At 35.5% G+C, this 11,610-nt stretch overlaps 1 protein-coding gene and 1 non-coding gene across 5 annotated transcripts; both read right to left on the bottom strand.

Annotated features, from left to right (window-relative positions):
• Positions 1 to 495: 495 nt before the first annotated feature.
• On the bottom strand, positions 496 to 7,981 carry LOC110642298 (coatomer subunit zeta-1-like). Of its 4 annotated transcripts, none has more exons than XM_058149074.1 (5): positions 7,016 to 7,981; positions 5,939 to 6,086; positions 5,831 to 5,848; positions 4,636 to 4,720; positions 496 to 1,466 (listed from the first exon to the last, which is right to left on the bottom strand). In XM_058149074.1, the coding sequence occupies exons 1-5, from the start codon at positions 7,239 to 7,241 to the stop codon at positions 1,437 to 1,439; spliced, it is 507 nt and encodes a 168-aa protein (XP_058005057.1). In that variant the 5' UTR covers positions 7,242 to 7,981; the 3' UTR covers positions 496 to 1,436. The 4 variants fall into 4 exon arrangements, 2 of the variants coding, with proteins under 2 accessions (XP_058005057.1, XP_058005056.1); XM_058149073.1 differs by having other exon boundaries at positions 496 to 1,104; positions 7,016 to 7,976; XR_002492413.2 differs by lacking the exon at positions 7,016 to 7,981 and having other exon boundaries at positions 1,050 to 1,104; positions 5,771 to 5,848; positions 5,939 to 6,072.
• A 717-nt stretch (positions 7,982 to 8,698) lies between these two features.
• LOC110642296 (uncharacterized) lies at positions 8,699 to 9,325 on the bottom strand. Its single transcript, XR_009149580.1, has 2 exons — positions 9,278 to 9,325; positions 8,699 to 8,767 (listed from the first exon to the last, which is right to left on the bottom strand). It is a non-coding gene; the product is annotated as an uncharacterized LOC110642296 (transcript).
• Between the last annotated feature and the right edge of the window lie 2,285 nt (positions 9,326 to 11,610).

Here is an 11,610-nt window from a genome sequence, read left to right as displayed (position 1 = left end):
ATACTTAATTGAATAAGTTTTTAATTCATTTTTCACACACTTATTAATATAATAAAAAAATATTGATATTATTTTTATTTTTTTTTAACTTTTCAATGAAAATATATAAAGTAATTTACGTATTTAATAATAAAAAAAATTAAAATCCCTAGAAAAATTTTGAAATTCCATCTCTTTTGAGAGAAATTAAAATTTTTCATTTTAAAGGATTTGAGTGGATAATGAATTTTGTAAATTCATGAAATTTTAACTTACTTTTTCTTAACAAAACAATAAATTTTTAAACGAATTATTTAATTCTATAAAATCTCAAATATCTGAACACCACCAACGAAACATTATCCATTTAATTTAAGAAGAAAAGTAAAGAGCAAGTAAAGAAGGGAGAAGTGGAAAACTACTCCAAATTATATACGCGGGTCCCATGAAATATAAAACAGTAAAATCTTTTGCACCGGATTGGCTCTAGCCGCCTTGATATCTCAGCCAAAATATTCACCCACAAAAAAGATACTTTTGTTATGGAAAAGTAACAATTTTATACTCATAAGATGGCTCAGTTATACTTAAAGATGAATGATATAAAAGCACAGATATGAAATATCCAACCATTACCAGAAGCATACTGATCTCCATGTCCCTTTCTGCTTTTCCATCTTTGAAATAATGGTTTATGTCTTCATTTTGATGGAAGTTGGGGCACCCAGAATTTCCTCTTCCGAAACTCCAGCGAGGACAATAGGGACTTATCTCAATCTCTATGGTCACCAGTAATTGTCAATAATTTAATTGGAAGACACCACGGGCCAGAATAAACCACAAACTTTAGAAATCCATCTAACGGATGAGGACAAGCAAAGAAAGGTATTATTGATTGGGTAAAACCATAATAAGCCCAAATGGTATTATCCTCACTAATTTTAACCTCAACAAAATGTATCAGATGATGTTGAATTGCTATATGCCAACATTTTGAAAACAAAAAATTGACTAAAGAATGAAATCTGAACTGTTTTCTCCGTGCGAGGTGCAATCAAGGACGCCTCACTGAAAGAGAGTTCTTGTCAAATGTTCACGTGCTGTAGCCAGTGCTTGGCTTATTGTCTACAATATTAGGAAAGAAACATGAAGATTAGGCAAATAAATCAAGAGGGTAAACTACATGAGCACAACAATTTGCCTAGCAATGTGTGATCTATAAAAATAACGGAGTTCTTGAGCATGTGAAAGTGGTTTCTGCTATCCATCACATTTTCAAGGATTTAACAATTTTCATTTCAACATTTCTTATAATTCACATGGAAAGAAATTAACATTTATGTTACATTTGGTAGACTGTAATGTAGACCCGGCCACGGGCTGGTTCGAATTGTGAACTAGACTGATCAACGTTTCCAGCTCATGAACTGGCCTGGAACCGGGGTATAGAAGGCCGGTTACGATCCACCGCCGTTTTGAACTAGAATCTGCCAGATTCAAAAAATTGTTTTTTTTTTTTTTTAATTTATATTGGATTTATATTTGTGCCTCTTTAATTATTTTACATAAGAAGCTAACTAAATACAACTCAACTCAACTCAACTAAGCCTTTATCCCAAAAATTTGGGGTCGGCTATATGGATTCGCTTTTTCCACTCTGAACGATTTTGGGTTAAATCCTCAGAAATGTGTAATGCTTCTAAGTCATGCTGTACTACTCTCCTCCAAGTCAATTTAGGTCTACCCCTTTTTTTCTTTCTATCCTCTAGCCTAATGTGCTCTACTTGTCTAACTGGAGACTCCGTATGTCTACGCTTCACATGACCAAACCACCTCAATCTCCCTTCTCTCAACTTATCTTCAATTGGCACCACTCCTACCTTTTCTCTAATACTTTCATTACGGACTTTATCTAGTCTAGTATGGCCACTCATCCACCTTAACATTCTCATTTCTGCAACTCTTATCTTAGATGCGTAGGACTCTTTCAGTGCCCAACACTCACTACCATATAGCATAGCCGGTCGTATGGCTGTACGGTAAAATTTTCCTTTTAATTTATTGGGAATCTTACGATCACATAAAACTCCCGTGGCACGTCTCCACTACAACCATCCGGCTTTAATCCTATGACTAACATCCTCCTCACATCCCCCATCTACTTGAAGGACTGAGCCTAGATATTTAAAGTGATTACTTTGGGACAGTGCCACTCCATTCAAACTAACTCCTTCCCTATCACCAGTTTGGCCTTCACGAACTTGCAATGCATGTATTCATCTTCGTTCTACTTAACTTAAAACCCTTTGACTCTAGAGTACTTCTCCAAAGTTCTAGCTTCCTATTGACTCCTTCTCGTGTCTCATCTATCGAATAATATCATCCATAAACATCATGCACCAAGGAATACTCTCTTGTATGTGTTTCGTCAGTTCATCTAAAACTAATGTAAAAAGGTAAGGGCTTATGGCTGATCCTTGGTGTAATCCAATTGAGATCGGAAAATCTCTTGTGTCCCCTCCCACTGTGCGCACAATAGTAGTTGCTCCTTCATACATATCTTTCAATACTTGTATATACCTAATAGATACCCTCTTTTGTTCTAACGCATTCCATAAGACCTCTCTTGGAACACTATCATAAGCCTTCTCCAAATCAATAAAAACCATGTGTAGATCTTTCTTCCCATCTCTATATTTCTCCATCAAGCTTCTAATGAGAAAGATCGCTTTCATAGTTGAACGACCAGGCATGAAACCAAATTGATTGAGAGAGATAGAAGTATCATGACGTAGTCGATGCTCCACAACTCTCTCCCACAACTTCATAGTATGGCTCATGAGTTTAATTCCCCTATAGTTTGAGCAACTCTGTATGTCTCCCTTATTTTTAAAAATAGGTACTAAAATACTCTTCCTCCATTCATCAGGCATTTTCTTTGAGTTTAGAATCTTATTAAATAATTTAGTTAACCATGCCACTCCCATATCTCCCAAATACTTCCACACTTCAATTGGTATTTCATCGGGTCCACAGGCTTTACCTACTTTCATTCTCTTAAGTGCTTCCTTTACTTCTAAAGATCTAATCCTTCTAGTATAATTTACATTCTTTTCTATTGTTCTATAATCTATATTCACGCTATTTCCATTTTGACTATTATTAAAGAGATCATTAAAATAATTTCTCCATCTTTCTTTAATGTCCTCATCTTTCACCAACACTTTTCCTTCTTTATCCATAATGCACCTAACTTGATTGAGATCTTGACATTTCCTTTCTCTACTCCTTGCTAATCTATAAATATCTTTCTCCCCTTCTTTAGTTCCAAGTTTCTCATATAACTTTTCAAAGGCCTGTGCTCTTGCTTGGCTAACTGCCTTTTTTGCCTCTTTCTTTGCTATCTTGTCTGTTCATATGCCTCATTATTATCACATTTAGGTAATTTCTTATACCATTCCCTTTTTCTCTTCACTGCCTTTTGTACTTCCTCATTCCACCACCATCTCTCTTTTGAGGGTGGTCCATGTCCTTTAGACTCCCCAAGTACTTTTCTAGCTACTTCTCTAATCTTTGATGCCATCTGTATCCACATATCATTGGCCTCCATATCTAGCTTCCATACTTCGGACTCAAGAAGCTCATTTTTGAACTTCACTTGCTTTACTCCTTTGAACTCCCACCACTTTGTTCGAGCTACACTATTTCTTCTGACCTTACTTGAATTGTTCCTAAACTTGACATCCAAGACCACCAACCTATGTTGACTTGTTAAAGCTTCTCCTGGAATGACCTTGCAATCCTTGCATAGAGCTCTATTTGTCTTCCTGGTTAAGAGGAAGTCGATTTGGCTTCTATGTTGCCCACTTTTGAAAGTCACTAAATGTGACTCTCTTTTTATAAAGTAGGTATTTGCTAGTATTAGGTCGTATGCCATAGCAAAATCCATGATGCTTTTTCCCTCCTCATTTCGACTGCCAAAACCAAAACCTCCATGAACATTCTCATAACCTTGCCTATCACTTCCTACATGTCCATTCAAATCTCCACCAATGAAAACATTCTCTTCATTCGGTATGCTTTGCATTAAATCATCCATATCTTCCCAAAACCTTTGTTTACTCTCACTGTCTAGTCCTATTTGTGGGGCATAAGCACTAACTATATTTATTGTTTCTCCGTCTAGTACTAGCTTTACTAGTATAATTCTATCTCCTACTCTTTTCACAGCTACTACTGCGTCTTTCAATGTCCTGTCTATGATTATACCCACTCCGTTCTTGTTTCTCTCCTTTCCGGTAAACCACAATTTGTACCCTGAATTACCCACTTCCTTACTTTTCTCTCCTACCCATTTAGTCTCCTGAATGCAAGCAATTTATAATAATTTGGTAATATACCATAGGAAAAACCATAACCGAACAGAAACCACTTCGAACCAAAACTGGTCAAGTATAAACCATTAGGGCAGCCAAACTAATGATTCCAGCACAAAACGGGACCAGAACCAGCCCATGGCCAAATCTACCGCAATGCAATTGATTTTTCTATTAAGATTCGATAAAAAATTTGATTGTACTACATTGCATTTCAGTCTACCAAATATGACTTTACTTTATTATTTAGTGCCGAAAAAACAAAAGAAAGAAGTTAAACCTGCTCAGACGAAGGTGCACCAGGATCCATGCTATTTATTGCCACCTTTCCTGCAATAACATTGGCATCTGTTTCAAGTATCATCCTGCCAAAACAAATGAAAAACACGTTAAAAGCTTCTCGATCATTAGTAAAGAACTGAACAGCACCAACAGTGAGCAGATGAGAGAAACAAGCTCAAAACTCTATCAGTCTTCTATACAATAGCCCTTAGAAAAAGATAAAATTAATGGATTCAGATTTCACTAAAAGTCCACATTTTGGATCATTTACCCAAAATCTTCAAAATGAATCATGGTATGGGATTGTTTCCATAAGAAAGATAATTTTTCCTATACTGCAATCTCTACATGTGAGAGTGAGGTTATGAAAAGATACATAACTAAAAAGATCTGTCAGTTCTAATGCTCAAGTGTGTTACAATCTAAAGAAATTAAACTATAAAAATCTCTATTATTAGACTAAGCCAATTGCTCTTCAGGTGTTAGCCATAGACATTTCTAACACTGCTCGTACTTTTAATCTTGCCCCAAGGAAAGAGATGAAATTGCAATGAGTTTATGCCCGGTTAAATAATGATACAATGCCACACTTTTAACATTGACTTTTGACTGTTCACTGTCCACTCTAATAGCTGAGGAGAACAAAGGTAAACTGATCAGAAAGGAACCTAATATTAATGACCTACCAAAAATGAGAAAAGGTAAGAAGAAAATTATTGCCATACCGTTAACTCAAAGAGGAATGTCAGAACAGAGATGCATAAAATAAACCAATAGCTCAACTTCACTGAACAAGCTACAATTACAAACAGAGCTTCACTGAACAAGCTACAATTACCAACAGAGATACATAAACCATTAGCTCAACTTCACTGAACAAGCTACAATTACCAATAAGGCACATATCCTTAAAAGGAACGATCAAAGGCAGCACAAGTACTACGGATAGAAACCTCCACAATTTCTTTAGTTGAAAATTTTCCCTTATTATATTAGGTGTATCATGTCATTCATTTCAATTCCAAATAAAATAAACAATTGCACAGCAAATATACCAAGAACAAAAACTCAAATGAGTGCAAAAAAGTGTTAATTAAACTGTGCAATATATAAATTAAGAAGCAAACCCATACCCTTTTTCAACGATCTCATCATGACACAAAAAGATGAGATCTAAGTTCTCAAGACCCTACCTTTTGTCAACAGTACTCCTATAACAATGACATGGAATGTAAATGTTAGAGAAAAAAAAAGTTATCATTGAATCAAACTAATGAACGTTAAAATTCAACTAGCAATACCTCAAGAGAAGAGAAACTGAATCAAAGAAACCTTGAAGAACAGAAGCTAAGATGAGTTCATTTTCATCATCACCTCCAGTCACAAAGAATTGTAGGTCTTGAATAAATTTACAGATGACAATGTAGTTGTCGAAAATTGTGATCTCCGCTGCATACAGGAACATATTAGGAATGCAGGTTTCTTGGTATCTTATAACCTCAATGCCAGGTTAAGCAGAATCTCAGAGGTCCGTGATAAACTTTTCTAGTTTTACTATAATAGTGATGGCTGAGGGAACACAAACACTTACGTAATAATGCAAATATGTTATAATCCTTTGTGACCCTTCTGATACCTAATTAGCTATGCTTTCACATTCCAAGAATACCCAACTATTAATTTCAAAGTAAGTTGTACATGAATGGACTGTTACCAATGATATAAAACAATATATGAAAATTTATCTCATTCAAAGCAGCTTGGTAAATTGCTACTTGACCAACGTTTTCTATATCCAAAATTATGAAACCAATAACTAAGATTCTCCACCAGCCAATAATTCGTTGGCAATAAGCATTTGGAAATACATTAGTAACTCTTGTGGGGTGCGTGTATGTGTGCGCACGCGCGAGTGTGTGTGTATACGTGTTCCTCATGTGGATTGAGTCAATTTAGAGCAGGCATATGAACTTCAGATTTAATTGAATTGGATATTGAGATTTAGCTAATCAAATGAAATATTGTGTTTAAAGCTTAGCATTTCATCACCAAGCATGAATAATTAAGAATTTACCTATCAATTACTGAACTTGGTATAGTAATAAAAAAAATATATGCAACCGTTTCATGCTCTGGTGGTACACAAGAAGATATTTTTCTTACTAACATCATTAGCAAAGGACTTTACATTTTGTTAATAATAAAACTAATAATTTTCTTTTGTAACATCCAGCTCAGAATCTTGTTGGGCAGGAATTTAATGAAAGCCTTGTTACTGCATAATTTTGATATAATCCATTAATAACCAATTAACCATGATCCACAGAGTGGTGGGTGCACTCTAATCTATAGTAATTTATACAAATTATGAAGAAAACCTTCTGTCCGGGCATTTGACTTCATAGTCTTGGTAAACAGTGATTTTTCAAAAGCTAACTTTGCATTATTAGTTGGCCAGTCATCAGAGTAGTATTTGACAGCCACACGTTTCCCTTCAGAGTCTAGCAGAAGAATGTTCTTTACCATGGGGCAAGCATCCTGCAAAATAAAAATTAAACATTCATCATTCATGTCCAGAAGGCAAATGTGGATCTCTAATCTCATAGGAGCTATAACTAAGAGAGACAGAGAACATGAAAAAAAACATTCATAAACAAATTTCAAAAACCAGAACGAGTAATCCCCTCCAACTCATTGGCATCCACCAATAGATACATATATTATTCAATGAACCACTGAAACTAGATAAACTCAACATAATCAGCTCTTGCCTAAGATCCATCCAGTTCCACAGTCATCTAATCTACAAGGTTACATGATCTTAAATTGGAGCTAAATCCTACGGTACTAATTGCAACCATGCAAAGTTCAAAGTCAAACTAAATTTCCACAAATCATGCGTCCACCTCCAGAGTCCGGATCCAACAAAGTATGCAAAACTATACTTTTCTCCTACGGTTGGATTGAAATTACACTTGGTGCATAAAAAAAAAAGCTAATAAATAACAAAAGAGATCCAGTAAAAAAGACAAGAAATGCGCAAAATAACGAGAAACGTTGTAACTTTACTTTCTGTCTCCAAAATTTTCTTAGCAACCAAACAGAGCCTACAAAGTTCACATTTTCAGATCGAGACCTGGAACACGCAGACAGTTACAGTGTATTTGAATTCGGCAACTTAACATTATACAAATCGCAGAGAGAGAGAGAGAGAGAGAGAGACTTATGCGAGAACCAGAGAGCGCCATCGAGAGCATTAGTTGTTAGTTGCAGAGACTTGGTTCGACTTTAAGCAATTAAGTTGGTTCCCAAGAAGAGACAGTGGCTGGCTTTGCCAAAACAATAATAAATTTATTTGTAAATAAACAATTTTCATTATTTATTGTTTTCAAATTATTTATTTATTTATTTATTAATAAATAAAAGCAAAATTTATTTAATGTTATAAAATTAATTATTTTAATTCAGTGGTATTAAAAAAATAAAATCATCTTCCCAAAATTTAGTTTCTTAAAATTTAAATAAAAAAATCCATTAATCTATTGATTAAAAAAAACACAATATAACTAAATGATTCAAGGCACTCTTACAGACTTTTACCATTTAGGTTGCAGCACTCAAATATTTAAAAATATATATATATACATCCTAAGTGCCAAAATGGTTACTCAAAGTAACTAATAATAATATGAAAGTGAACTTTGTACAAAAAAGACTAGGATCATATCAGGCACAAACAGAAATTTGTGGTTCATGGACTGTAGTAGGAAGGGCCACACTTGCATTTCCATCCCTCAGGCTCATAATTTGCATAATTGACACCCAAATGGCTATGGTTTTTGCTAGTTGTGGGCACTTGGATTGCTTCACATGGAGTGCAGCCAAAGCACTTGTGTTCACAGCTTGGTGGACTTGACCCAATTTTGCTCAACCCTTTAGCATATGCTTCTTCTCCCATGCTTTTAATATCCTGCAAAAGTGGATTGAACATCTGTTCATTTAACATCTTGATTTGGTCATAACATCTTCTCAACACAAAAGAAAGGAAGAGAGAATGATTACTTGTTTAGAGACCATCTGGGAACCTAAGTTTGAGCCCAAAATAACTTGTGAAGACTCTGGACTCTCTCCTGTGATATGATCATCCATTTATGTCTGTTAGTACTTGAAAATAGTAATTTTACAAGCTGAAGAGAAAGAGGGAAAGAGAGAGAGAGGGAGAGAGGCTGGCAGGTTGAGAGAAGGTCCTAGGAAAATGGTCACTAAAGTTAGTGAAAAACAGCAGCAATAGAAAGGTAACAAATAGGAACTTTTACATTGAGAAAGCCTACAGGGAAAGTAGTTTTCTGAGATAACGGATTTTTCTTTTCCTTCTTGATTATGATCAACCGAAATTTGATTATGATGATTATGATCACATTAACACAACAAAAAAAGAAGTTCACAAGAAAGCTTCAGTAATGAGATGAAGCCCAGAAAATGAATTTGAAATCCAAATAAATGATGTTAAAATAAGATTGCAACTAGAGAGAGAATATTAAATAGAGGGGACAAGCTAACCAGAGAGGTGTAATCATTGCAAACAGTAGAGTTCTAAGAAAGTGGAGACTCGAATTGTAAAGGAAAGAGAAGCAGCTAACCCGGTTGATTCACACCAACACCATTATTAGGTGCAAAAGGTCTGCTTGTCCCAGAAACAAAACTCAGTATTTGCAGAACTAATACAAAACAAATAAGTCTTGCCTCCATGTGCTTAATTAGAATCTCCGGTGATGATGGTGACTATGATTGAAAATTTGTTTGAGAGAGAAAGAGGGAAGCTTTTGATTCACTCACTCACTTTAGGTGGCCATGCATGATCTCTGCTGGGATATATGGAGATGGAAAATCCTAAGAAATTCACTCCCATTTCCCAAAAAGCAACCCACAGAACCTCCAAAATTTTCTTGGGATACTCCTTCGCTTCTGTTAGATTGTACTGGTAGAGCTACTGATATTGCTTCACAAACAAGTGATTCTAGTTTCTTGTCAGTTAGTGAGAAACGCCTGTAAGTTTCTCTTTCCTTGACAACTCACTTGAAAAACCTTATCCTCAATCTGTTTTCTATGTCGTTCCTCCTCTAGTCTTTGATTTCTTTACCTTTCAACACAAGCCAACCCTCTCTCTACTTCCTTTTTTTCTCTCTCAAAATCAGCCTAGAAAAGCAGTTTAGAAGATTGTTCATTTCCACAAAATAACAGCTCCTCCTTTTGGGGTCTGGGAAATCTGCAGGGACCCCATAAATCACTGATGATAATACAAAAGAAAATCTTTGCTACCCCCTAGGCTACAGAGCCTTTTTCTTTTCCCTGATAGTTTCATTCCCATAAAAGGAAGAAAAAAAAAACCAGTGGCAGGGACCCATTTACATAAAAAGAAATGAGGAGGACAGCTACAGGATGTCCTGCATCAATGTCTCAGACATGCAGGACTGCTACAGAATCTTTAATGAGTTAGTTAATAAATTAAATAAAGGGCACTAGGGTCAACCTTTCACAGGTTGGAAGGTGGGGAACATGCAGAAGGATGTGCCATAAGCCAATCTGCACCATCCATTTGGACCATCAGCTATGATGCCAATTAAATACATTTTGTGGTCCTCGTTACCTTTCTGGTATCTCCAGACGTGCACATTCAATGAGGAACTTGATTCTATTCCATGACACACTATCAACATTTATCTTTAGATTGAAGAACTTAAGCATCTGTTGCTGCTAAACCACCAGGTAGCAGCTAAGCGAGCGTATAAAACTAGTCAATTTTGAGGTGTGAGCTGTGAAGCAAGCTCTTGATTACTCCAATTCCTTGATGTCTCTCTCTTCAGCCGGTGAGTGTAGCTGATATCCTGATAGTGACACGTATTACCTGTGTGTGATAGTCTCCAATTGGGTAAGTGCATATGAGAGTGAACTTTCCCAAATGAGGGACTTTTGGTGGGTTCAGAAATGTTATAAAAGATTCAGTGAAACATCAACAAGATACGTAAAAGGAAAGTTCAAGTCTTTAATAAATTGCTATATAATTGGTCCAATAAATGCTCATTGATACTTGTGTTGATTAGAGTGATTTGATCATTCAATGTGCCGTACCATCCCCAGTAAGCACTACTTTTTACACCTGTAAAGATAGGGAAATGAGAGAACTTGGATAAAACGTGTTATTATGCATTTTAGCTATGCTACGCTTCTCCATCAAACAACAACTCGTCCAGCAAAACTGGACGTGCCAGGGATTTTCATATTACACTGCAAGTCTGCAGTACTAAGACCTCAATAAGGTTGCTTCACTGTTTTTTTTAGGTTACAGATTCAAACCTCATAAAAGCATTCCTGTAATGCAAGTAAAGTGTCACATACAAGACACTCTGCTGGGTATACATTGAAGAATTTCAGCGAGAAGCATTTAAAGATATTACATAATGACAAGTGAGCATTAACATTTGGATTTTAGATAGGGCCAAACTGAAAATCTAGCAGCTATAAGCTGTGCTTTGGACACAATGTGTACATGCACAAATTCCATATGCCTATACCAGTCAGTCATAATGAACCAAAAAGCCTAGCTGCTGCATTTGGGCCATGTCTAGACATGCAAACAAATTATGTATCTTAACAGTAGTTCAATTATGAGGCCAAAAAAAAATTAAAGATACTGACAAATCAAATTGAACTAATGAATGTTTCTGACGTCTATCTCCCTTAAGCATTCAATGCACCTTTTTCAGAATAATTAATGATAATGCATCAATTATAACAACTTTTTATTTACTATACAAGTATTAGAAATTAGCGTATGATCATATCAGAAATCAACCACTTCCTCAGTAATATAGATAACAAACTTAAGTGTCGGTTTCCGTACTGTTCCTATAAAAATTAAAATAGAGAGAGATGGGGTTGTTTCTCCATAGTTAAAAGTCTAAAAATAGTTTGC

Source organism: Hevea brasiliensis, chromosome 6 (assembly GCF_030052815.1).
Source record: "Hevea brasiliensis isolate MT/VB/25A 57/8 chromosome 6, ASM3005281v1, whole genome shotgun sequence".
Lineage (NCBI taxonomy): Eukaryota > Viridiplantae > Streptophyta > Magnoliopsida > Malpighiales > Euphorbiaceae > Hevea > Hevea brasiliensis.
Note: the sequence above shows the minus strand (reverse complement) of the source record. Positions and strands in the feature narration are given on the sequence as shown.

Coding starts and splice junctions, on each gene's coding strand:
- LOC110642298 (XM_058149073.1), bottom strand. CDS start 7,241: ATGAGATTAGAGATCCACATTTGCCTTCTGGACATGAATGATGAATGT. Junction 6,087..7,015: donor GTCAAATGCCCGGACAGAAG/GTTTTCTTCATA, acceptor TCCTGTATGCAG/CGGAGATCACAATTTTCGAC. Junction 1,105..4,635: donor GTGCACCTTCGTCTGAGCAG/GTTTAACTTCTT, acceptor CTAATATTGTAG/ACAATAAGCCAAGCACTGGC.